Source organism: Glandiceps talaboti, chromosome 12 (genome assembly GCF_964340395.1).
Source record: "Glandiceps talaboti chromosome 12, keGlaTala1.1, whole genome shotgun sequence".
Classification (NCBI taxonomy): Eukaryota; Metazoa; Hemichordata; class Enteropneusta; family Spengelidae; genus Glandiceps; species Glandiceps talaboti.
The window spans coordinates 16,445,194-16,472,678 of NC_135560.1; the positions used below are offsets into that span (position 1 = coordinate 16,445,194).

The following is a 27,485-nucleotide window of genomic DNA, read 5'->3' on the forward strand; positions in this document are numbered from 1 at the left end:
TTTTTAGCATGGGGAGAAATAGTTGTATGTAAATATGACAATGCATAGGAATATTTTGTTAAAAACTTACTTTGGGTTTTCAGTTATGTCCTATATTATGTTACATCTATAAATTACCGCTCTTGAAAGTATGTGAAACTGATAAACGTTGGTAAAGTCCTTGTTTCTTGTTATACAGTAATTTAACAGTAAGCTAGAGGGTTTGATGATGAAGGTCAAAGGTCATATCTGCCTGCTTCCAATGTCTGCTGTCTGTGTCTGCCTGCGTCAACATAGTGAATAACGCATGCGTTCTATCGCTGATAAAAAGTGAATCGTCACAGTTACGTCACGTACACTACGTCATCGAATATCTCAGAATAATGGCGGCACATAAGCTTGGCCCCGGTCGTCCGATGGTAAGCAGTTCGGCTAAAAAAGGGTCACGAGCAGTGTTTACCTCAGGGAAAATAACTATTTTTGGGCAGATCGACCGCTGGAAAGCAATAAAGGACAAACTGACGTTGAAGAGTAATCGAGAAGTTGCGGAATTCTTGATAAACTGGTAAGTATAAATGCACACGTAGAAAGCCATGATTGTACATGTTTTGCTGAGTGTCGTGTAATGTCATGATGTTTACAACCTACATGTTTGCACTTTCTACTTATTTCGGGAATCATGCACCAATTAAGGTCATTTCTATTGTATTCGAAGGTGGTGACAATATTGTAGAGGTGAATAACGTTCTGTTGTAAGTTATAGCAAGCTGTACGCTATACACGATACACTCACTTCCTGTTGAAGTTGTGCGTAGTGTTACTATTGGTATTAGATGTGAGAACTCGCGGATCGGCTCAACATTTACTAAGCTTACTCGCTGACGTTTTCAGCGTGATCGATCCAGCCTTACCAATTACCGTACGCTCTCCATTACACAATTTTGCAGAGGGTTTTTCTTTTTACCAATACTCACGTGAACTGTCCAAGACAAACTTCGAGGTGCTACTGTACTGGTATACGTAGCGTAGTGCTACTTGCATGATCGACTGTACAATAGCAAGTCAGAATCGAGTAATCGCTTCGACTGCCCGGGTCGATAAATAGCTATACTATAAGATTATCTCAATGCAGAGGAGAAGTGTAATAACTAAAAAATTACTATTTCTTTATTTTATGCACATGTTTATAGTTAGACTTAGTGAGCGTACGGAGGTATATCTCCATGGTCAAACGATATGCAAGCTGTTTTGAGTACATGAAACCATAAAAGTGCGTTACAATTACATTGAAAATTGTTTGTCGTTGTTGTTCTTGGAGATCGTTTGAAGTAGCTCTTGTTTGTTTTATGTTCAAAGTTATTTCCAGTGATTTATGACGGATACATTAGTTGTTTGATGTGTGTGTGTGTGGGGGGGGGGGGTGAGGGGGGTTTATGAATTCATTGTGTCAATTATGACTGCATGTTTGTTTTAGTTTTATTTAGAAAGCATCTGTCAAGTGGCATGTTCTCCACATGAATTAAATGTACAGATAGTGTACTTGTACATACTTATTAGTCACAGCTTCATTGACTGCCATTATTTTATATTAGAATGGATAAATTAGTTTGTGTAGCTATGACATCAGCAATCAATGCCTTAAATTCCAATTTATAACCCCTTCTTGATGATTACACAATACCTAAAACCTACTGTCTTTGACTCCTGTTTTTTACCAGTACTGCTTTGACTGACTAAACAAGTTAGCACTGCAAAATAAGGACAATTTAGCAAAGCCAGAAGACTAAGTAAGTCTAATAATATTAATAATAATACAATTTCTTGTACTGCAGTATTGTAATCAAGTGTTTTTACATTATGCGGTAGGTATCATGATCATAAGGAGTGTAGAAGGGGTGAACCACTGCCAAGTACATCACATCATGCTACAATGATGGAAGACCCAGCATTTACCGCAAGGCAACAAGATGATGAAGCGAGGTCCACAGCTGATGTAAATATTTTAACTTTTAGCTTTCACTGTGAACTTTGATTTGAACTCTTGGTATTCCATTGGCTAGAAACTAATTTTATGTATGTATGTATGTATGTATGTATGTATGTATGTATGTATGTATGTATGTATGTATGTATGTATGTATGTATGTATGTATGTATGTATGTATGTATGTATGTATGTATGTATGTATGTATGTATGTATGTATGTATGTATGTATGTATGTATGTATGTATGTATGTATGTATGTATGTATGTATGTATGTATGTATGTATGTATGTATGTATCAGTGCTGCAACTCACTCTGAATTTGTTGAATTTAAATGCATGCAAAAGGTTCAGTAATATTTAAAAATAACATATATTGTATAAAAGTTTAAAGTTGTATTGTTTCACATGCTTTTCAGGTCTCGTGGACAGCAGTGTAAAGTTACTGAACAAATAATTACCACCACCACTTCAACCCCAATTCACAGCTATTACATGGGTGCAATGAAGGAATTAAGTGGTCCTGACATTTCTGAAATTTCTGCAGTAAGTGAATCAGATCGGTAAGGTATTGTTGTTATTCAACAAAAAATCTGGGGTTTCTATTTTAATGCACATTTTTTTTTCAAAATTGGTCTCATGTCACTAATGAAAACTATACAAAGAGTATCAAACTACAAAGGAGTACTCTACTCTACTCAAGTTATTGATATGTATTATGTATGATAAGAGCTGCTTGTTTTGTGAAATTACAATCTAAGATCTTGAACTTCATCTAAAATTGTACACTATACTGCGTCTCATTTTACTGATATTACGAATGCTTGGTACCAAAAGGATGAAGATATGTACTATGTGTTCTGTATTCTGTTACCATGCACAATAAAAAAGTTCTATTGTGATACTTACCTTACCACAAGATAATATTTGAAATAGAAGATATGCTATCACATCACAGAAAATTCAGCTCCTTGAATGAAGAATGTGATTAGATCCATTGATCAGTTTTAAGTTTTAGTTTGTATATTTGCCAGTGGTTACACCATCCTGAGTTTTTAAATGTACCTAGTTGTAATACATATTGAAATTTATGATTTATATTCAGACATGTCCAGCTGGACACCTCGAATACAAATGGTGCTCGCAACCAGTTCTGAATAGCAGGTTACATAGTGGAGATCTAATGACAGCAGCAGCAATATTTTTTGTCAGGCAACAACTATGCAAACATTGATAGGTTTGCCAAGGTGCTCTCTTTGAAGTTATTGTGTCAGACCACATTCAACAGAATACAAAGAACCTGCCTTGTACCATGCGTAGACAAATTTTGGAAGGAACACCAGTTAGAGCTATGTGCATCATTTGAGGGTGAAACACTGGTTCTACTTGGTAAGTGCACTCATTTGTTTTTGATAATATTTATATGAATTTTAAGATGTACATCAGTTCCTGAAGATGCAAGTATCAAGTTTGTCCAGTAAAGTAGCTATATTTGTCATATGAAATTCATTACGCATAGTACTCATTTATTATGAGATACAAGCTTTCTTTTTATGACCCAAGCTTGCCCTTGTGTGCACGTACATTTCACGCACAATAAATGGAATGCACACAGTCACAAATTCTGGTGCTTGCATCACTTGTTAGCACAACTGAACAGAGGTTCAACACTGCTCTCTGTAGGTGCAGTGAGTCATCTATGTACAATACTCTAAACCACATACATGTATATGTAAGTTGTTTTGTTGAACTCATTATAGTTTGCTAGTGAGTTGATGTATGACTTGAACATAAGTTGTGTTTAGTGTCCCCTTTCAAACCCACTCTCGTCATGAAAGATCTGCACAGTTTATGTAGCTTCTACTACGAGACACAAATATACCCTGCATTCAAATTGCAGGGTAAATCAGAAGAACATACCATGTGTCATTATGCAACAACAGATGAACAATCCTCTAGCGGAGAACTCATTTTGTGAACTGTTTTGCAAAATCTCTATTTCAAAAAATATATCTTTCTTAATTCTATCTTGAAGGTATCATAGAGGCTACAATAAAAAGAGCAGCACATGGTCTACGAAAACAGTGAAAGAACAGAAAACATATCCACATCATACAGCCTAGAAAAAATCAATTCTACAAACACGGCTGGAAGAAAAAAGGGGGAATGCAACACGAGAGAACTGGAGCCAACTGATCCAAGGAGAATATCAACACATCTAGCACCAGTAACTCCACCTCCCACATCTCTTCTGGTGGAGCAACATGTGTCTTGATACCACTAAACTTATATGACTTTCATGAACATGAAGTGTCTGCAATATCCAAAACCTTCAAAAAAAGTTGTTTCAAGAGTTCCTGGAAAGCTGTAGTGCAGTGCTCAGACACAGCAGTTTGATTTGATTGGATAACCTTGTGAATAGTACCAAGAGAACCATTTGCTACAAAACAAATCTAAGGGAGCCTTCAGTAATTCCGGGGGGGGGGGGGGGATTTAGGGTATGTCTGAGCTGTAAAATGTGACCCCCTTTCAAGCCAAAGTTCTAAAATCTGACCTCCCCCATCTCAAAATGACAAATTCACTGATAGATGGATGGAAATTATGTGGACATAGTAGATGTAACGTTTAATGATTTTTTCAATATGTTTTGTTCTGTTTATCAACTACAGTTTTTAGTTTCTTGTCCTACTCCATAACACACATTGAAACACTCCTGTCTTTGGCTAACACTTGTAAACGTAAACACAACCTGTATATGAACAAACTGCATTGTTATTTTTTACAAGTGAATTTTAGTCTGGACTAAAACTATCAACAATAACAGTGCACTTTACACATATACAGGCTGTGTTGACAAGCCAAATACAGGGTATTTCAGCATGTTTTAAAGAGTAGAACAAGAAACTGCACTTGACACACAGAACGAAAGTATTGAAACAAGATCATCAAGTTACAGATACTGTCTCTTTAATGATTTAATTACACAACACATATTTCTGCCATGCACAGGTATTACCAAACTTACTGGTACATTATTCTTTGTTTATAATGGATATCGTGATTTCCATGTGGTACACACTCTCCTCGATAGAGTAACCTGTAATAACGCTGACATCTCAGTATCACTTTGTGGATTGTTTTTTTCACTACTCTCACTGTCGCTTTCCTTAGTGTCACTATCACTGTCATTCAATACATTGAGGACAACAACAACAACAACAACAAAAACAACCAAAACAACATGATCATCATCATCAACATCATCATCATCATAATCATCCTCTCGAGTCAGTGGAGCTGGAAGCACTGCTGTTTATTACTTCTTCCTCTTGGCTTTCATTTGTTTCCTTGGCCATTTCATATCACTCTAGTATCTGCTGGCTAACGAGTATAAAGTTGGCGTCAGATTCAGATAGCGTCATATTGAGCGTCAGATAGCCTTAGATCTGAAGACACCCGACGGCTGGCCGGAAGGACAAACCTGAAATAATACTGTTGAGACTACAGGGAAATATTCCCCTTCACAACCTTTCGATGGCAGTAGGAATGTCTCTGCTTGCACAATTTTTATTTGGGAAAAATATGTGAAATAGAGTTGAAATACTTGCCACCATGACATTGATAGCCCCAAGTTCAGCCACTGTATGTTCGTTGGTTGATACATTTTGCCAATAATGTACATGGCGTCAGTAAAGGTGTCAGTAAAAATTAAGTTTATGTTGCCATTTTTAAAAATAATTTAAATTTGAATTTTAACAATTTGGAAGGCAGAGAGATTCCACCTTCCATCAAGAGAATCTTTCCCTGTAGTCTCAATGGTATTATTTCAGGTTTGATTGAATCCGTCGGGTGTCTTCGGATCTGAGACTATCTGACACTCAATATGACGCTCAATATGACGCTACCTGAATCTGAATCTGCCGCCAACTTTATACTCGTTGCTGGCCAAAACTTTTTCCAACGTGAGCCACTCCAAGTTTTACTTTGTCTTTCTACAAAAGCTTGTATTCAGCATGTCTGTGACACAGGTCACTCTTTGCGTGGAAACCGCACACACTTCCCTGTATACAATACACTCAAGACATAACTTTTTGAAAGTCAAGACTTTTTGAGGTCTGAAAGTTCCCATGTATTGTTTATGGAAAAAAGCTCAGTTCCATCAGTTTACTTGTAATATGTAATATTTAAACTTATGGCTTTGGCACTTTTTCCATAGACAATACATGATGGGGACTTTCAGACCTCAAAAAGTCTTGACTTTCAGACTTTCAAAAAGTTATGTCTCGAGTATATTGTATGTAGGGAAGTGTGTGTGATTCCATCAGTTTATATACTACTCTTCGTTTGAAGGGATATGTGTTGTTTCTCTCAGAATTGTAGACTTTGTTTGAAATAGTGCAGAGTGCATTTTAGAATAAATAATGAATCAACGTATAATGTGAACCCCCCCTCCCCCCGGATGGGTTTCTAAAATATGAACATCCCCCTTCGACATGCTTCGAAAACATGACCAATCCCCCCAGCCCACCCCTTGCAAAGAGAGAATTATGCCTATTTGCACTATATTGACATATCTTTAGTAATTACTGTCAGTCATACAAATCGCACAACTGATTACATGTGCAAACATACATAAATAGATACATACATACATACATACACACATACATACATACAGATAGATACATACATACATACATACACACATACATGCACACACATACATACATACGTACGTACGTACGTACATACATACATAGATACATAGATACATACACACATACATACATACGTACGTACGTACGTACGTACGTACATACATCAACAAAATGTGGAAATAATGACTTCCTTGACAAAGTTGTATTGTCACACTTCCAAGTTATCTTTATGTTATGGTTTGCAGGATGTTTATGAGTAAAAACATTGAACACAATCTTGTAACAGCCTGTATGCACACTAAACACACTAGAGACACGAAAAGTAAGATATAATAGTAATCACAATCAATTTATTCATACAACCTACATGGCAGAGGTAAGGGTAATGTGTGTGTGCATGTATGTAAGTATGGGGTTTCATAGGCTGTCCATAAATGATTTTAAAGGAGACATTATCAAAACTAACAATTAGTCATTGATAGCAATCATTGTACATTAGCAGTGAAAGTGTATTTCTATTATGCGATATGATGCTATGTGGTTTACCATATAAAACTAAAATATACATGCACTGCATAAACATTGTGTTCACTTACTATGGTTTTCAAGAATCAGACAATATTATATACCATTGGTTTGTGTAGACCTATGAAAATATTTCACTAAAAATGTAAGGAATTCATAGCAGCATGTTTGATATGTAGAATCCTAGCTGCATACTACAGTAGCACATTTCACTTTCAGTTGGTTGGCATATGCTGACAAATAATTATGCAAACCTTTGGTCATTGTTGCTCACCATACTTAGTGAGAGTTTACTGAGTGAGCAGTTTGTTAAGTCTGTTTTGTCATTGAACAAGTGGCTCAAACACAGACCGTTGATTTGCATTGATTATTCCATCCGTGACTTTGCCCTTTATACTGCTGCCCATGGTGCCAGGTTGCCTAGATAAAAGAATGGTAAAAAGGGTTCAAATGTAAAAATGTTGTACACTATTGTTATTTTCTATTTTTACACAGTAGATATGCAAGACATTGTACAGATAATATAATAAATATTGATCAACTTATCTGTGTTGTAATTATTTCTGTCAGGTGTGCAGTATCCTAGATCTGTTGCCCCCCCCCCCCCCCCGCCCCATAACTGACTCTCCAACAGCCTCACCCCCATAAAAAACTACCTAAATAAATAAATGATAGAATTCTGATTATATACCTACAATCCCATTTTATTTGGACCAATTTGAACTAAATGTACTCTTAAAAGTGCAGAAATGAAAGGCCAGACATTATGAACCTAATCCATTGTACACGTCTTGAAGAAAATAGAAAACTTTGGGCAATGAGGTTTCACAACACGTCTGGTGCCTATGCCCAAATAACAGGCTGTGAACAGCTTCTAGCTTTGTACTTATCCGTCAATCACATGTAAATATCCTCAAAGCTAGCTATGCCAAAATAGATTTACATCTGCGCGAGTGTGGGCATCGAGGTGGACGCCACAATTACATGTAACTAAAGATAAACAAATTGTGAAGTAATCGACGTTCGACCAGCTGACAGCTAGCGCGAACAACACACGTAGCACTTTCGCTACGTCTCTCTCGGTCCTACGCTAGTTGTTTTTCTTTGCAAACCCCGTAAGAAAATAAAAAATAAAACGAACAATAATGATGAGTCATACAAGATAAAATATAAGAATGGACAGAGAGCTAGATCCGTAGAGAGAAAATTCACCACACTTACATTGCGTCGGCAAGGTCAGCAGCTTCCATTGTTTTTCAAGAGGGTCATGGGTCATAGCATAAATTACCATCTTGACGTCACGGAAGTTTGTTGTCCTTATCACGTGATAACATTCAAATTCTCTGAACGTACAATGATAAGATGGCTGCAAGGTTTTGCCGCCGGCGATTTGTCGCAAATCTTTTAGCTGTGCTAGCAGAGTCAGAAGATGATATTTAACTCCATCGAAGTCATGAATCGTTGTAAACACTATACTTTATTAGTTTCGTGATGGTTTTACGTAAGTATTTCATTTCAACCACCAAATTAAAAAACCGTCTAAACTTGGCCTGTGTCCCTTTAATGCATAGGGTAGAGTGTACTGAAAACAATAAATCGCTTGGGACCAATTTTTTTCAATGGCCACACAGACATACATACATGCATACATACGTACGTCCGTCCGTCCGTCCGTCCGTCCATCCATCCATCCATCCATCCATCCATCCATCCATCCATCCATCCATCCATCCATCCATCCATACATACATACATACATACATACATACATACATACATACATACATACATACATACACACATACACACATACACACATACATACATACATACATACATACATACATACATACATACATACATACGCACATTCGAACAAGCGAACAAACAGACAGACAGACAGACAGACAGACAGACAGACAGACAGACAGACAGACAGACAGACAGACAGACGGGGATAACGTTGACGTTACCGTCACAGTAACAGAAAGAAATGCGTTTATAGTGAAATAACAATCATATTTATGGGTCATTTATAAATATGAACTTTTATTCTGTCAGACTGTTTCCCAAACTACAAAGAGTCATTTATGTGAATTCCGGTGCAGTGGTTACCACTCCCATTGAAGCATTGTGGTTAGAAGCACTTCAACATCCAGCACCTCTATTGGGTACAAGAAGCAAACAACAAAATTACAGTGGAGACCATTTCAATATACAGAGAATCTCAGATATGTTTGTTAACAGGTAATATTTTAAAACTGAAATAATCATGGTGTTATTAATTGGCACAGTTTTATACACGAGGTCTACTCATATGCTCATGAATTTATCATATTGGTTGTACAACAGATATTGAAACCTGTCTAACATAAACGAAAAAATGTGGTAAAAATTACTGATAATCGTTGGTGGGAATTCAAATTTTATTTTTTGCCATCCCAGAGAAAACATTCTCATACCCGAAGGAATTTACAGCAGAGCCCCTTTCGTATGGTGCATCCTCTCCTCTCTTTCGTCTATGGCAGTTGTTCTCTCCCCACCCCGGGAATAGAATGTCTTAATGTTTTCCGCTGACGCAGAGATAGACAATTCGAAAAAAAAAATGATTAAAAAATCGACTGTGCTTCGTTGCAAAATATAAATTTTAGTTTGTTTGGCTGGAGTATTTAAGGATAATATTTTAGCTGATGAATATACTCTAAAGTCATTGCCATACCAATCAATTTTTGTAGGTATCATCGGGAGTTCTTACCCTGTGCTTCGTTATTTAACGACCAGGCCTTTGTCATCGATTTGGAATTCTATAGAAGATGGGACTTATTCAAAGATGTTGAATTTTGGCTTGAGAAGGTCGGTATTCAGTCATTTTTTTTGTCAACCTATTTCCATTAAAATGAACTGTATTTAGATTTCAGTAATGTGTAGTACCTTAGACCTATCTAGAAGATAGTTTGTGGGTGGGTATTGTACGCATATGCGTTCGTGAGATCTTACAAGTAATACATACCTCTGTTAAAATACGCTCATCATTGCATACTGTAATGATGTCATTCTCATCTCATGTGACAAACACATATACCATGCTAGATAGAATACAACACAATATGGATTATACGTGCATCTGATACATTGTGATATGTGATATACTGTGATAATACGTGATACTGTGTGATAATGAGGTTTACTAAATTAAGATAGATACAAAGTGAAAGTATTGTTGCAACATTTCGATATAAGCTATTGAATGGACGTTGGTTTAATCGTACTCTCGGTAGGGTTGCATTTCTGACTTCAGATATCTATCGGTGTACAATTTTGGAGACAGGATGATTAGATTACATGTACCACAGCAGATCTAGAGGTATTGCTATTACCTACTTGTGTAATCTACCACATCAAACAACAATATTGTATAGTTTGTGTCTATCTTAGTAAACCAAGACCTCGATTTCCAGTGTAGCATGCTATATTGTCATTGTTTCAAATAGGAGCACATGGGATAAGCGTATAACTTGCCAGGCAGGTCATGTCGGGAGTATTGTAGGCAAGTAGTACATACGATACCCTCATTTCTACATGAAATGAACTAATTTTCAAAAAAATCTTACTGTGCTTTAAGTTTAAGCCCTCAGTGAGCTGGTCGATTGCAAAGTGCAGAAGCCTCCGTACAGAAGAAATTTAACGATACGTTTATTTTTGTGACATGTATCTAATTTGATCGGATTTACATTAGTACGATAGCCTATAAGCGACACGGGAAAGTCACCAACATCTTCGTTGCATAAGGTTTCCTTCCTTGTCACTCATAGGCCACCATATACTATTGACATTTACAGAATGCAGTGTCTTCAGAGTCGTTATGGAAACATATCAGCCATCCCACATGGCAACTAATCTATCATGGCTTGTGGAAGTTTCTTGATGAAAAGTGGAGTGTTATGAGTTGGGAAGAAATCAAAGCAAAATACCAGGATGCACCACAAACTTTGCCTGATCCAGGAATATGTACGTATCACCATCCATGAAAGCTAAGGTTATAGAGGTATAACTTGAAGCTTTTTGCAAGATTCACTCTGATTGGTTAGCCAAAAAAGGGAAAATTACAAAATTAAGCTTATGTTGCGTACATTGCTCATGATTACAATGAGAAAGTACATTATGACTGCATAGTTTGTCACGTAGTTCATTTCATAGATACAAAAAATTAAACAGGGCCAGTAAACAGTAACATGCAAGGCGCTGTAAGTGCAATAGCCGAACCTCAGGCTGAAGAGACCCCACTCTTTTTTTCTTCTAGATAAACCACGGTTGATAGAGGGCGCTAACAAGAATTACTGGGCGAAATATCGACCACCTGAATGTTTCCACAAAGGAAGATGTGAACAACATTCAGTGGGGAATGTGACGTCATGGAAGTGCATTTGTGAGAGTGGTTGGACTGGGCCACACTGTCAGTTCAAAATCGGCAAAAAACCACGGTATTGAATATTTAAATTCGATTCAGTTCGAACGCAGGTTGTCCAATATACCGTCCAAAGAAGGTCGAGCGAATTTTACTAAACTTCAATAAAAGTCAAATTAAACCAGAAAGTATAATAACTGTTTACACCACATGCAAGCCAAGTTGAAAACCTTCGATTCTCAGTCAGTAGTATTTTTCTTGATTCCATAAATTGCGCAGTTATAATTCAAACATTTCCATATTTGTCTTGGTTCAGCCTGAAAACACCAGTGATCATTTTTCTATATCTGTTTTCGACTCGATGAAGAAAAGTGTTGGATGATGAATGTAAAATTATCCAAGTACATATATTTGGTCAAAACAGATTTCGTTTTTTTTTGTAACTTGACTCTTTTGGTGAATGACGTCATGATAAAATGTAATAACAATACTGGTGAACGGCACATCAATCCTGCTGTTGTTTTTTTGGCCTCTCATAAGATCGGGACCTGGTTTATTGTTATCGTTACCTTCACCTCCACAGATTTATACATTTTGTTTGTACCCCTGCATTGTGGGCAGCATGAATTATTCGATTGGCCATGACCAACCACTGATCTGTATCGGCGTAAAATCATTCTGAAAAATTTCTATACGTACGCGTATTGCAATAAAAGTGGTGTTACCGTGCGTCTCTCTCTCTCTCTCTCTCTCTCTCTCTCTCTCTCTCTCTCTCTCTCTCTCTCTCTCTCTCTCTCTCTCTCTCTCTCTTCATACTATGACACACGACGAAGGTGAGGGGGTCGAAATGACACCTCAACTGTGTATGCTTTTTATTGATGACTTTCTTTGACAAACATGTAAATAATGACATACCGGCACTTTTGTATCGGCTTTTGTTATTCAAAATTGTCGAGTTCAAACTTGACTGTATTAAACCTTACACCACGTAATACTAGTATGTCCCTTGTTTACCAGTGTACAGACATGCATTCGACCACAGACATGGACTTATGGTGTTTGGGGCGGAGGTGGCCAAGGCTGTATTTCAACAAACTGAAACGGCCTTTCTATATCTTGTTGCTTCTATCTGCCGTCTCTGTTACCCTACGTGTGATCTCCGTGTCGAGTGTTAATGCGTCGGAAGGTAAACTTGTGGATATCAGCTTACAGCAGTTACGTGAAGTAGGTGGCAATGCAAATCACAGTATAGCCGTGGAAAACATTCCGGAAGAGCCTAAACATGTATCTCCTGGTTCGTGTGACTGTGGCGGTGATCCTTATGAACTATGGGACAAGATCGAAAACTCTGCTGTACGAAGAAGAAAAAGGGAGCTCGAAGAATGGGAACGTTACAACGAAGAAAAGAAGGACCCAGTTGTCCAGTGCCAGGCTTCATCTCCGCTCCGGTATGTGGCCAGTGGTATTACGGTTGAACCGTTCGAAACAATACACATTGGAGGTTTTAAATTGGACCACGACAATGACCAGGTACGAAAAGCTGACATCTTCAAATTGTCGCTGACTTCCACAACTACGTTGGGAATGCTGTTTTTATCGCAATCATCGGAGAATATGAAACACGGCTACGTTGTGACTGGTAATCTTTCAAGTACCTTAACAGCACAGACAGCAACAGTTGAAGGGTTAGAAAACATTTTACACAACTTACACTACCGCAGTATGATTTACGATATTGACAAAAGAGATTATGTTCATGTCAAGCTGAATAACTTCACTTTTTCATTCATTGTACACATCAAACGGAGCAGTCTTCCCTTTTTATATGACCCCGGTGAATATCACCACATTAGTAACCTCGTCACGGTGATAACCAAAACTTTTGAGCGATACAATGCCGTCGAAAAACTTATCAGAAGTATTCGGAAATTTTATCCCGGAATAACAATTATTGTGGCTGACGATTCTGAACATCCACAACGCCTTAAGGGTAAAAACCTCAAACATTATATCATGCCTTTTGCTGAGGGCACTTCAGCGGGTAGAAATCTTGCACTCAGTCAAGTAAGAACAAAATATTTCCTATATGTGGATGATGATTTTATATTTACCAAGGGGACAAAGCTCGAAAATTTTATCGAAAAATTGGAAGATATCACATTAAAAGTAGACTTGATAGGAGGCACGTTCGGCGATGCCGACGGTAACCGGTTCCCTGAGGACGAATGGACGTGCTCTGGATGCTGCAGCTTCGATTATGGTCGTGGAAATACAGGAGGTAACTGTCTGGTCAGGACATGTGGAAGAATGTATGATTGGCTTGATCGTTACCCACAATGCCATTTCACAGACATGACAACAATGTTTTTCATGGGACGAACTACTGCAGTTCGACAGGTTGGTTTTGACCCATCATATGAGCGTCTTGGACACACGGAATACTTTTTTGATTGGATGGGACATCTCCGGGTTGTAAGTTGCTCCGACGTTAATTTAGTTCATGAACGAATCGAAAATTACAAATACAATGAATTTCGGTCAAGACGTGTTGACCCAACAGATCAAATGAGGACCGTGAAGCATTCGCTTTTTAAAAATAATTTGAAGTGTTTTAAGTTACAATGATAACTCCTGATTTACGGCTTTCATATAAACGTTACAAGAAGTTGGACAATGAAGATTTGTTGTGTACGAGCATGGACCATGGTACGAGCATGGAAGTGTGGGTTATACTTCCATGGTACGAGCGACAGCGTTAAAGCGCTCACAACGGCTAATCTTTTAGTGTAAATGCGGGGTGTATCATACAGCCATGCTTGTTCACTGCACTGATCTGTGTTGTTGTCACATCGTTAGTTGTCGTACCTCCTTTCCCTAGTATCGATTTTTGGTGGGGGTAAGGTGGGGGTGGTTGCTACCTGAATCACTTTAACGATAATCAAGACAAGAGATGGATACGAGGGCTAAGAGGTACAACGGCTAATCTAAGACAACAACACAGTAATCAGGCTAGGCTTCTCATATTGAAGAGAAGTGCGATATTTCTCCAAAAACAAGGACAACGGGCTGCGCTAACAAGCGTCAATGACATCCAGGAGTCTAACAATAGCGTCACAGGGCGTAACATGTCTTTATTTTGGTCTATTCTAAGACTTATTATTTGACTGGTAATTAACAGTTTTAACTGTCTTACAATTGTTTAACATGGTGGAAGAAGGTCAAGAAAAAGTGGAAACTATAAAATCACGTCCAAACAACAATTAGCAAAAATACAATGGAATAGGGGACTTTTCAGGGACAGAATAGGCTATCGAAATTAAATATTGTAATGTGTACTATATCTAGTACCGGTAAATGTATATTAGTTTACCATCTTGTTTGTGTATGACAAGACACGAAAAACAAACTACCCTTCGATATAAAACCCCTTGATACATGTATGTAGTCTGTAAGATACGTCGTGTCGAGGCGCCCTCATCGGCCTTATCCCTCTCAGAAAGCCGATGAGGGCGGAACGAGACGACGTATCATACAGTCTAGTGTTTCTGGTGCTGTTTTTGGTTCTTGCATTAACTCTAACTAGGTGGCCATTTGTTCTAACCTGAACAAGTTGTAACTAAACCGTTCCTATAACTTCGATTCTGATTTTAACATATCACTTTCATTGGTATCATCTCTTGATTATCCAAGCCTCTTTCGAGAGCTGAGTGGTCGACTCCGAGTGGCGAGAATGCTTGCCAAGTGCCAGACCGACCATTCAGCCTGCTTGAGTGGCTGATATTATCCCAGTCTATAGTGTAGAGCCTACATCGAAATCGCCAGCAACAAATTTAACCATACTCATTTTAAAGGGATCAAATTCAGAACGTCATGGGATAACATGGAAAGGACTTCTTTCTGACACGACGTTGTAAATACTTCTATCGGTATCATGTGTTATGAAATTATTAAAATATGTCTAACCCTTTGTTGCATAATCTATCATTATTTTGTGAATATATTAGATCATGCACTTACAATGTACACTGTGTTGAAAGTATTTTGCAATTACAATGTATTACACCTTGGCAAGATATATAACGACACTAAACTCCATGGTGGGCATACGACCCCTTACAGCTTCAGTAAGCAGATAACATTAACACATTCAGATTTACAACGTCTATCCTACCCAACTACACAGCTTGATTCACAGATCTAGAGAAACGATCGTGTTCCATCTTGCCCAAGGAGTTTGACAATCAGAAATAAATGGCAACGCAGAGGCTCGAACCGACAACTTACTGATTCCAAATGGGCCGCTCTAACCATTCGATCATCATGATTTAAAAAACATCCACAACTTCCTTGCCAACGGAAATCTATCACGTATACGTAGAACCATACCAATTGCAATTAAAAAGAAAGCAAATCCAAATTTTAAAAAAATGTATTTGTTGCAAATTGGTCGCTGTAATTCAAGTAATTAGTTATTGTAATATAGTATGATCGTTTGTGATTTTAGAACAGTCGACACAGATAGAAACAAAAACCATCGTGCCATGGGGTGCAGCCAACGAGTTAGTCTAGTTACTATATGTGTAGTCATTCTCTACGATCTCTTTCCAACGTATAGTCAAACGGACAAGTTCTATCGAAAATATAGCTAAATCTCCTGCTGGCGATGGGATGAACAGTGCATGTCAGTATAATCAATCACACATTGACAGGCGGTTGTTAATTGGTTACTTCGTTCAGTTTAACTACAAGCTCAACCTCTAGTTTGAAAGTAAGTGACATGAGGATGCGATAGCGTCATGTTTATCTCAATGCTCCAGTAGCATAAATTATTGGTGTTGGTGTTGGTGTTGGTGGTGGTGGTAGTGGTGGTGGTGGTGGTGGTGGTGGTGAAAAACAGAATCCTGTGCTAGAGAAATCTATTTGACTATCACACGGTTGAGGTTGAGATGATCTTAGCGGGTATATGACTAGAGTTACCAGGTTGAAGGAGGCAATTTTCTTAAATCATTCAAAAAAGACAAAAAATAGTTAATGAACTCTAGCTCTGCTGACAGTTTTTAGTTAGTGTAATAAATATTATTGACTAAAGGGGAATGTGAAAGCTGTTCGTATGTGCCCTTCCACTACACCATTTCACGACATACCAACCGCCAAGAAGTATGTGTCTGTCTCCCTTTTCCCTATTTCATATCGGCATATTTCCCACTGCATTCATCCTCATCTTTAAAAAGATATTTACATTCACCATTAGATTACTTTAACACCTTAGAAACCAATTATCACTCTGGATATTATATTTTTATCAAATTCCATTTCTTATGAATGTATTATAATGCTGACCGTTTTGCTGGTACCCTTACCCAATCAGCCGACATCCGAGGTTTACCAGCTGAAATACTATGATGCATGTGTTCCCTTGCACTGACCAATACAGAACAAATCCCCTCTCACAGAAAAATTGGGTACGAACAGCTGTGTTGGCTGTACCTGAAATATTAAAGTATCCTTTCAGAAGCTACAAAGGGAAGACATCGATTTTTTTAAAACGGTAAATCATTAAATCATGACCGTGGTGATCCAAACGTTGCTGGTAGGGAACAGCTTTAAATCTGTTGTTAAAACTGACGATGTGAAGAGCTAGTAGAGAGCAAAGGTTGCAATACATCATACACATGTGTTCCGGAGTGGGGGTTACACATCTGTGGAAAACGGGAGATCGACACGACTTTGATTCTAACTAAGAATGACAATATTCTCTTAGCAGTAACATCTGTTGTAACTAGGGACACCACCTAATCTGACGGGGTCACAATATTTCATCTGCAGCTGTAGTAATCGATATAGTCTGATGAACTGGAGATGATTTGAATGTACAGTATTAACGGTTTAACACTAGAAACACGAAAACACTGACGCTGAGTTTATACCTTGTGGGTCGGGTCGGGTCGGGTTGGTGTGGTACATTTTACTGCATATTTTAAAACACTACCTGTAATATTCTTGTTCCATTATTCTTCTCACTGGTTCTCCGTAGCATATCAAATAAGTAAGTTGTTGTAAAATGAGAACTTAGCCCTCATACAGTACTTAATCATGTTGAAAATAGGCAGCGACGATTGTAGATGCTTTGTAAGTACTATGACACTAGTGATGAATGATATGGAAGATATGAGGAGATGTTGGAGTGGGGGGAGGGGGATATTGACCTACGACATATTAGAGTAGTGGAGGATTGTGCCTAGGAAGCGAAAATCCCTACCCCTTTTCTGACATTAATAAAGAAAATTGTCTACCTTATTTTCAGACAGCACGTGAATAATGGACACCCCGTTAGTACAATTATGATTCAGCAACACTTAAAACAATATCGCATGAACTCCTTTCCCGGGCCTCTTTTTCAGACAAACAAATGCAACCCCCATCCATTTCAGACTTGGACACTCAAAAAAGTGTACATCTTTAGGCCATATACCTATATAGATTTTCAATGTGAGTACCCCCTCCCCTTTTCCCCCTGTCCCATTAATTCTGATCTCCAAGCATAGGCTTCTCATTGCACAATGTGACACAAAATATTTGCATATTAAGAATATGATCATGAATTCGGTCATGACATTCCTCTATAACTTGTCCTGGTAAAAGGTATTCCTTGCATTTTAAGCACTGTACATTTGAATCTTCAGTTGTTTTACTGAAATTTGTACTCGTTTCTGCTTGTTTTAGGGTCAGGCATAGACCCGCCACCAACGTTTGTGGAGGGTCAATGGATAAGGTGATCAACCACTATGAAATGTAAACATAGTAGATACAAGCATACAAAACTACAGGCATATATTTTGTATGGCTCGTCGTCTTTATCCAACGTCTATGGCTCACCCAAGCGCTCGACATGCGCCAACCATGCGTAAAAGGCGTTTGATACACACGAGGAAAACATGAGGTTACGAGGGGGGAGGGTGACATACATTATTTGATGATTGGAAAATATGAGATGTTCGAGATTCTCTTGGTATAGATAATGCGAATTTTGGTCAGCAGAGTGAAAGGAGACATCAATGTACAATATTACGCGATAGGACCGACTAGAAAGCAAACACAGACACTCAACTGAAGCAAGTGAAAGTAATTTGATTTAATTTGAGGTCGTACATCAATAGAGACTGCCCCCAACGTTATACAGAGTAAACTGTGAGCTGTCGCTGAACGTCATCTTCGACTAACAGCATGTGCTTTGCATCGCGGATGCGACCTTATAAATAAATAATCTGTGGACACATGTTACAATGCCAGCATTCAGTCTATTATAGGAATTTTCACTCCCCGAGAGAGACAACATTGTTTTCTAAGTACCGGTGGCAATAGTAATAGTCTAGCCAGCCTGTCTGCAAATTTCTGCGAAGGCGGTAATGTATACATATATGGTAATACTATTAGTCGGCACATTTTTTTTTATGGACAGTGATGATTGACAGTATGGAATAGTTACGGCTGTGTGTGGACAACACGATTTGTGTACCATTGACTTGTTGACAAACTTTAAATATTTTGCTAGTATTTGTTACTACTGGCATAAAACCAATGCGCCGAAAACTGTATAACGTTCTAGTGTATGCGTCTGTTTTAATGACAACCTTGGCCTTTGTGAAGATGTATCACCAACTAAATTCGAGAGAGTTTGCAAACGACGTTGATTCACGGCATTCCCCGATGAAGGCAATGTTTGATTTAGAATACATTATGACGCGGCCAAGAGATGATGACGACAATGATGTTGGGTTGCAGCAAACACGTAACGATGACTTTTGGGACGAACAGCAACTTAATGAGAAGTATGTGGAATTGCAGCAAAATCTTGACGATGTTTTCAAGCGGTTGCAGCTCACTGATGATGAAGATAATACGGGGTTACGGGAAATGACTGACGGAGATACCAAATTGCTGCAACAGAGCGCTGGAGAGGAAGAGCTGCAGGAAATCACAAGCCACACTGATACAGAGCTGCAGCGAGACGATTATAAGGACAGCTCAGAATCGTACCAACTGAACATTACTGTTAGTGAACGTGACAATGTCACTAGTGAAACAGAACTGTTGCAACTAAACGATCATGACTACGACAACGACTACGATGATGATGATGATGATGATGATGATGATGATGATATCGATCATGACAGTGAACTCGAAGAGTCGCAGAAAATAACGGATGACACAGGGTTGCATCAACAAAACGGTGATCAAGCCAGCAAAATCCAGACGACTACATCCAATGAACAAACTCTAGTAGCAGACGATTTGGTCCACATAATACTAGCAGCAGATATAAGAAATTTTCAAGGTGAGAAATTCTAATAATGTTAACGTTGCTATGCATTTTAACAGTTACTGTATAACAATGGTAAGCCTCACAGTCTACTTCTGACTGAACACCGACGTCAGCTGCTCTTTCAAATGAGATTAAATAAAGTAGTCTCGAACTAAAGGAGACACTGTCATTTTGAAATTTTGCTTAACGCAGAATCAATAGATAACAACAGCAGTTCATCGGTATTTTTCAGTCAGACATTTGGATTAGGGTGTTACAAAAAGTGCAATTCAAGTGCACTGCCGCCTTGGTATGTTAGCAATTTTCATTGATGTGTATCTTCATAACTTTCCATTTTATTAAATGTTTACTTGCCGACAAACTAGAACCAGTATGTTGTTCTATAAGTAATGTGCAGAAAATGAATGTAACAGTTATAACATTCTTAAATCATTCGCCAAGACTATTTGTAAAACCAAATCCATAGCCATGATTAATTTCTGTGAATGTCAGTGATAGTGCAGCTAGCATTTATCCCTGCGAGAGAGAGAGAGAGACAGAGAGAGAGAGAGAGAGAGACAGAGAGAGAGAGAGAGAGAGAGAGAGAGAGAGAGAGAGAGAGAGAGAGAGAGAGAGAGAGAGAGAGAGAGAGAGAGAGAGAGAGACGCACAGTATCACCACTTTTATTGCAATACGTATATACATTTTTCAGAATGACTTTATGCCTAGAATTTCACAGAAATTTTCAACCATCAGGGTAGTTTCCATACCCAAATCACAGGAATACGGAAATGACATACAAAAAAGCATACACAGTGTCATAATCGCTTCCTGATGGTTCACTCACTGAATCCAATAACATTAAGGCATGCACCATCTGTTGTATGATAGAAGAGTATTATGTATTGTGAATGTTTCGTTATAATTTCCTCGCCAAGCGATGACAATTCTGCTTTTTAAAAGTGAACGAATGTGTCATCTTTTGCCAAATGAATGAAGTATTTAACGTTAAAGATGAATTGTGTCACGCAATTATATTGAGTAGGGTAGGTTCTATGGGTTTAGCGGCATACTATTAGTGAAAGCCTAACTTGACCCATGTAGAGGCGACAATGCAAGCCGCTGCGATAGATTAATCTGATATATGGAAAACACGACACGTAAAGTCGTAATGATTGATGTACTAAACTGTCCACGTGTTGCAAATATTTGCAGTCGTTGGCAAAGTTCTACATTTCAATGATTTAAATATTTTTTTAAAAACAAAATGTCAAAACTGGTGTCAGCTCTTTCTGAATTCGTTTTTGATTTAACAATTTTAGAATTCTCACTGTGTAAATTTTAAAGAGAAAAATTGTAATCCATTTAGAAGTATGTTGTAAAATGATTATTTCAACTATAGAGTTAGCATGCTTGTTGTGTTGTATTATCCACTATAATAATCTCAATCACTCCCCCCCCCCTTCCCTCCGATCCACCAACCGGCATCAAAACAACCGCCGTGTAAACCTTTTTGACTCTATATCTACTTTAGGTATTGGCCTTCTCCTTTACAAGAGGACGCAGCATACATAGACAAGAACAAGTTAAATAATAACCTTTTTAGAATTTAAGCCTTCCTTGACCCAATTTGCAGCTGTTGGCATGCTGTGTCTAGTACTGTTCTCGCTCAGAGATGTTTTCCATATGAAATTGAGGTCTTCGCAGCCCCGGTTCGCAGCCGGTCACGTAACATATTCATATGGCTGGTTGAATGTAGACATCTCATATATACAACCCCCATGCCAATATGTTCACGCACCCTCCACCCATTAGATAAGGTTGTCAGAGTGTCCTGAACCTTAAAGACCTAGTACGGATTATAAGGATTGATTATAAGGTGTAAAAATAGTTGCATTGTCTGGCAGAACTATAGAAATCATTTAGTCCCAGGACAAAACTTAATGACCACATTTAATCCATATGGGTCTACTGATAGAACCTAGGATTGAATTATCCCGGGCTATTCTGACATACTTATCAGAATACTCTACCTCCACTTGCCCAAAACTTAAGTCAATTTAATTACATCTATTATGTCCACTGTTGGGATAAATTTAACATGGTGGAATTAATCTACAAAGAAAAGACTCGAGGGGTCATTTTGGAGACAGAAAGGTACATGTTCCGCTCAGTTGCCGTGGCTATTACTTGGTTTGCGAAAAGTGACTTTGAACCGAATCCCCGACCTACTTTTCGTCCCTCTGTAATTATCTCATCTCTTGTAAAATACCAGCGTCGTAAAACCACGCACCCCTTTGCGGCAAATTAACTGTACACAAATATATCCTTACTTGCTAGAATGGTAGTAATGATACCTTTCTGTCACCGCTATACTTTTCTGTGCTGATTTGTCATGAAACAAATTCAAAACTTTTTCATTATTTATTTCTTTTTACAGCATTTGACTGTTCTCATGATAGGAATATTACCTAGTTAAAATAAATTTCTTCCTACAGGTGCTCCAACTGTGATAAATTCTATCTTATCAAACACAAGAAACCCAGAAAACATACGAATACATTTTGTGGTGTGTGGAGAAACAAAAGAAAGCTTGCTTGAATATCTCCAATGTCATGGCCTAGATTTACCCGAGTACATGGTAAGTCTGACTAAATATCTACTGTCATTGAAAAGTATAACGTACTTGGTATATATATGCGTTAGAAATAAAGCCTTCAACCTTTGCTGTTTCTTTATTCAAGACAACACCAACCCTAATAAGTTAAAATCATTAAGAAAAATGAGGGGTGACATGACATATTTTCGAATAGAGACACGATGATAGCATGATAATGATAGCATTATTTATTTTTACAAAACGCCGTGTTAACTTAGCGAAAATAATTGATTGACGATTTCTTTCAAAACAAGACAGTGAACATCCATATTTCCACATTGGTGTCAAAGGGACTAGGAACAAACTCTCACATGGCAAACTTTGGGATGATTTGAGCCACTTAATGTTTTAAACAAATTGACCACCGAGGCGCACTCTTGCTCGATGTTGTGTCTTATATGGATCAAAGGTATGATTCATAATATTGCGAGGTGTAGGATGAGAATTGACATGTGATCACACACCTCAGGCTCGCCTTTCTGATAGTATTAAGACTTATGCTCTAGGATCCAATACGACAGCCAACAACATTAAGCAAATTACTCTCAGACCGACGAAATAAACACGATGATCTAGGTTCGTCTTAGGGACCTGGTATAGTATATTCTAATTGTTAACGATTTGACAACGAGTTGGTTGACTAAGAAACTGGAAACTAACAAGGTAGTGCACTTGAATAACATTTAGCAACTGTTGCAAGTAAAAAGCAACATACATGCCGACTATTAAACGAAATGCTGCCAATTCCGAAAAGAACAGATGTGAGAACGACACATTAGCTTATTCTTGTTAAATAGTTTATGCAAATGAATATATCAGAGTATGGTGTTGTATTAATATGGTTGCACTCACTGTTACATATTGATTCTGTTGCATATCAAACCAATGCATCAAACCAAAGTGTTAAATATATTTCCTTGGGCCAACTTATCTGGTGCTGAAGTTTGAAATGTTTGCGATGCCAGATAAAATTGTATCAAGGTGACAACAATCTGTAAAATACAACAGCAACTACGGTTCATCGTTTTTATGATGTAGTGCGTTGGAATATTGCTGCTACGTATCATACTGGAGCACTTCGTCACAGGTGTCAATCTAGCTAATCAAAAATTCTTTGTATGTCAAAAAACAAAACCCCCAAACAATCAAATGTAAACAATTTTGATCACGATGTGGGTAGGGGATGAAAATATTTCCTTGAGTGAATTGTTGAATAAACGTACGCGTAACTATAAATAGTATATGAAATCGGAAAGGTTCAGTTGTGCTCCGAAGCCATTGTTCATATAAAGCACACACTCTTCACCAATTTGTTTGACTTTTGACTCTAGCTTGCGAACCTTTGTAGAGGGCGCCGCGTGCATCCATTCAAAATAATCTAGGCTACACTTGTACTCGTTCTCCTGCCCCTCCCCCGGGTGACCGAGTTGCAGTATGCTTGCTAATGAACCACTGCCCAATCTTTCAGATTGAAATCGTTGAATTCGACGGGTCCATTCTCGATCCGGACATGACGAAGATATGGGAGCAGTCATACTACATCATAAGACTGAAAAGTGCTTGTAACTATGCAAGGGTATATTTTTACAGGTAAGAATAAACACAATAGAACACTTACTACACAATCGCATATAAGAGTCACAGAACCTAGTTTGCTGGGCAGCTGCAGGAGTCTAAATTGGCATGGGGGGGGGGAGGGGTACCCACTCAGTAGGGAATTGCTACAAATAGTTAATCTGACTTTGTTTTTATTGCTGTAGTTGTGATTGAAATAACTCGTACATGTGTTTTTCAAAGTACCCCTACAGTAAAACAACGGCAACAACTTTTTGTTTTCCATCTGTTGAATACTCACTCACTGACGGAGAGAGACATTGGTGAAACCATGATGAATGGGGAAATCGGAATTTTGGTGGTCATTTTCGATGTACTACAAAAAGCGAACTTCGATGTGGAGAGGAAAGAGAGGATAATGCGAACTTAAACGAAAAAGAATTGGAATGCAACCAATATCTGGATATACCGTTCGTAATGTTACCTCACCCTTTAATATCAACAAATTCAGGGCGATAGGTGCATCATTTATATTTCATAAACATTGCAATATTATGGAAAATTTCAGCAGAAAATTAGGTGGCATTACTGCATTTGTTTTCAAGTTAAATGTTGGTGGTTGGGATTGTTAGATTTTGGAAACCTAAGTTATTAGCTTACAACCAGTATAAACATATATTTAAAAGCTGTGCCATGTTATCTTGTGTTATTCCCGTTCTTTTCAGACTGTTTCCAAACCTCTCTAAAGCCATATATTTAGACATGGACCTGGTTGTCCAATCACCGATCGAAGAACTTTGGTTGGAAGCTACATCCAAAAACGAAACATTCCTTGCTATCAACAATCACCGCTCGTACATAGATGAAGAGTTCGATGTGGAGACGGTGTCAAAATTATTTCAAGAGAGGTAGGTGAATCAAGATACTCACTGGTGTAAACTAGGGCTAGCCATTGTCTGTGTCTATGCAAGATATGAAATTCATACCATGCTATCAGCTACCACTCACGGTTTAGATTCATGATAGGGTTGAACAAGAAGAAGACGCGTCTGAGAGTCCAGGTTATCCCATAGGTGACAAGATCGCAATATTGTCGGAGACAAATACAATTAACTATGCAACGTGAACTTTGACTTTGTGCCATACATTTAACAGAATTGTTTCATCCTTAAAACATGGTTTAATTCATTTGTAACTTTGCTCTGGTCTACAGGTATGGGATACCGTTCAATGCATCTGCTGCTATCTTCAACTGTGGTGTACTCTTCATTGATTTAGACGCTTACCGCCAATACAGTTTGTACAGTGAAATCGAACATTGGATGAAAGTGGTGAGTCGTCAATGAATAATGTTTCAAGTTACCGAGATGAGTTTGAAACAAGTCTTCGACATTCAAAGATGTAGCCCCCGCCCCCATTGTTCTGTTAATGGACTGTGTCGTTGGCGGCGAACAACCAGATTGAATGGAAACATAAAAACATTTCCTTTACTAAACTTAGTATTTGCTATGCAGTATCTGATTGCACCCTGATTTAGGAATTAGATATCATTTATGGTTATTTCCTTTGCATTTTATCGTTTATATGATGCTGCTATTCTGGGTAGATTAAAACAAACGAATTTATGGTCATAAATGCTTCTGTTTGAAGTTTTCATCTAAATTTCAGATAATATTCATAAAAACAATTGTAAAGGCCAAGATTCTGTAGTGTTTTTGCTAAAAGTGGGGAACCCCGGTACCAAAAAGGCGCAATATTGTAAAACTGGCATGGCTTCCAATACATTCTACCATGAATTTGATGGGGAACCTTGGTACAATGACAGGGGAACTCAGGTAGATTTTTACCTGCTTACCACCCTTTAAAAAACCCACTGATTCTTGTCAAGTAGGTGTGAAGTGGGATCATTTTAGCAAGACAGGCTCCATATAGTCGTGCTTGCAGACGGAGTAAGTCAGGACTTGATTGTAACATTGTTCCTTTAGAGAAGGGAAGGGACAATGTAATAATCCAGTCCCACGCTCCTATGTATGCAGGCATGACTAGGTTCCATGCTATCTGTACAGAGGTTGTGGATGTTTTGATGTATTTTCATATTTATAGAATGCAGAAAGACCAAAGGATGCCAAGTTATGGTTGTGGGATGCACAGGCGGTTCTTCAATTGATATTCAATGGTCAGAGCCAGTTCCTTGATAGACGCTGGAATGTCGAGTACATGGGTGCTCCTGGTGTTGAAATGAACGAATCAAGACTAAAACGTATCAGTAAAGCTGGAATAATTCACTGGACAGGAACAGGTATGTGAAAGGGAAATGTCACTCCCAGAAATACAGGTACTATTTGTAAACGTGGGTTCTAAAGAGTCATTCATTTATTTTACATTACACAAATTTCACTCAGTTGCCAACCAACACGAAATCAAAACTTTGTCATAGTACACTGTTGCAAAATGTTTTTACTTTTTCTTTTAAAAATATATATCTTTTTTTACACTGGGAATTTGCTTCAAGCAATTTTTTAAATAGACATATTATGCAGACAGACCTACACACAATTCTACAGATTTCCTTTCAGGTTTAGGACTGCGAGAGGGTATTGTGTGCTTGCCATCAGTTCACTGTGGGAACTGTTAAGGATATTCAAATCAGTCCAGCATATCCCACCCAGGGTCACTCAGCAAGAACACAGGGCACCTACAGGCTCTGTGTTATTACACCCAGGAGGTGCAATTTAATGAAAAATGGGTTTCAAGTTTGATTTATCATTTATCTACAGGTAAACCGTTTTTACCAGAAGGTATCAATAAAGAGTACTGGTATCCATACACACCAGACCAGTGTGCAGGACATGGACAGTGTATACAATCTTCTCAGCTAAAAGACCATGGTGGCTACAGTGAAACCTGGATATGTTTATGCCTGCCAGGCTTCCAGGGAAAATATTGCGAGAAATCTTAAGTTTCAGTTTTATTTGAGGTACAAATGTGCCTTGGAGGATTTGCTGAAAATTAAAGTTATTCAAATTTCTGAAAACTTTCCCAAAAGAAAGCTGCCTTGCAGTCCTCTTGCAATAAAGAAATTTGGGGTTCCCCATTTTGTTTCCAAGGCAATCAATCTTTTAATTTCCTATTGAACAGTATTCAGTAGTTGTTTGGAATCCAAAATGGGTTAATTTTAAGAACATTTTGACCTTTAGTTAAAAGAATTTGCATGGTGAGACCTGACATTTTGTTTCTTGATTTCAACTGAGAATGGATAGATTTTTCTTGAACAAACCAACATCAAAAGCCGTTTCTGAGGCACATGCAATTTAATATTCTGTGGATGCAAACAAAACACGGAATAACTATGCATTGATAAAAAACACAGATAATGAGTTTGCACACCTGGGCAACTGTACAACAAACAGCAAC

The 27,485-nt window shown here is 38.1% G+C and overlaps 4 protein-coding genes across 6 annotated transcripts in view; all 4 read left to right on the forward strand.

Annotated features, from left to right (window-relative positions):
• The window catches only part of LOC144443827 (uncharacterized), a 31,327-nt gene extending 19,162 nt beyond the window's left edge, over nt 1–12,165 (forward strand). The window contains exons 4-7 of the mRNA XM_078133386.1: nt 9,210–9,395; nt 9,884–10,001; nt 10,988–11,156; nt 11,449–12,165. Coding sequence (XP_077989512.1) covers nt 9,210–9,395; nt 9,884–10,001; nt 10,988–11,156; nt 11,449–11,636 — 661 coding nt within the window. The 3' untranslated portion in view covers nt 11,637–12,165. The remainder of the gene's footprint in view (nt 1–9,209; nt 9,396–9,883; nt 10,002–10,987; nt 11,157–11,448) is intronic.
• On the forward strand, nt 352–6,578 carry LOC144443348 (uncharacterized). Of its 3 annotated transcripts, none has more exons than XM_078132806.1 (5): nt 352–544; nt 1,846–1,972; nt 2,385–2,528; nt 3,071–3,354; nt 4,001–6,578. In XM_078132806.1, exons 1-3 carry the CDS (start codon nt 363–365, stop codon nt 2,403–2,405), a joined length of 330 nt encoding a protein of 109 aa, XP_077988932.1. In that variant the 5' UTR covers nt 352–362; the 3' UTR covers nt 2,406–2,528; nt 3,071–3,354; nt 4,001–6,578. The 3 variants fall into 3 exon arrangements, with proteins under 3 accessions (XP_077988932.1, XP_077988934.1, XP_077988933.1); XM_078132808.1 differs by having other exon boundaries at nt 3,178–3,354; XM_078132807.1 differs by having other exon boundaries at nt 2,385–2,511.
• A 432-nt stretch (nt 12,166–12,597) lies between the features above and the next one.
• On the forward strand, nt 12,598–14,178 carry LOC144443004 (beta-1,4 N-acetylgalactosaminyltransferase 1-like). Its single transcript, XM_078132378.1, has one exon. It carries the CDS (start codon nt 12,598–12,600, stop codon nt 14,176–14,178), a length of 1,581 nt encoding a protein of 526 aa, XP_077988504.1.
• Nucleotides 14,179–19,290: 5,112 nt separating this feature from the next.
• LOC144443005 (uncharacterized) lies at nt 19,291–27,317 on the forward strand. The gene is made up of 7 exons (XM_078132379.1): nt 19,291–19,891; nt 22,357–22,499; nt 23,986–24,107; nt 24,797–24,979; nt 25,285–25,402; nt 26,175–26,370; nt 26,849–27,317. Exons 1-7 carry the CDS (start codon nt 19,291–19,293, stop codon nt 27,028–27,030), a joined length of 1,545 nt encoding a protein of 514 aa, XP_077988505.1. The 3' UTR covers nt 27,031–27,317.
• The last annotated feature ends 168 nt before the right edge of the window (nt 27,318–27,485 follow it).

What these genes read in the sequence shown, in the direction of transcription:
- LOC144443004 (XM_078132378.1), top strand. Translation starts at nt 12,598, where the DNA reads ATGGACTTATGGTGTTTGGGGCGGAGGTGGCCAAGGCTGTATTTCAAC.
- LOC144443005 (XM_078132379.1), top strand. Translation starts at nt 19,291, where the DNA reads ATGACGCGGCCAAGAGATGATGACGACAATGATGTTGGGTTGCAGCAA. An exon ending in TCAAAATTATTTCAAGAGAG is followed by an intron (nt 24,980 to 25,284) that starts GTAGGTGAATCA and finishes TCTGGTCTACAG; the next exon opens with GTATGGGATACCGTTCAATG. An exon ending in TCGAACATTGGATGAAAGTG is followed by an intron (nt 25,403 to 26,174) that starts GTGAGTCGTCAA and finishes TCATATTTATAG; the next exon opens with AATGCAGAAAGACCAAAGGA.
- LOC144443348 (XM_078132806.1), top strand. Translation starts at nt 363, where the DNA reads ATGGCGGCACATAAGCTTGGCCCCGGTCGTCCGATGGTAAGCAGTTCG. An exon ending in GCGGAATTCTTGATAAACTG is followed by an intron (nt 545 to 1,845) that starts GTAAGTATAAAT and finishes ATTATGCGGTAG; the next exon opens with GTATCATGATCATAAGGAGT. An exon ending in AAGCGAGGTCCACAGCTGAT is followed by an intron (nt 1,973 to 2,384) that starts GTAAATATTTTA and finishes CATGCTTTTCAG; the next exon opens with GTCTCGTGGACAGCAGTGTA.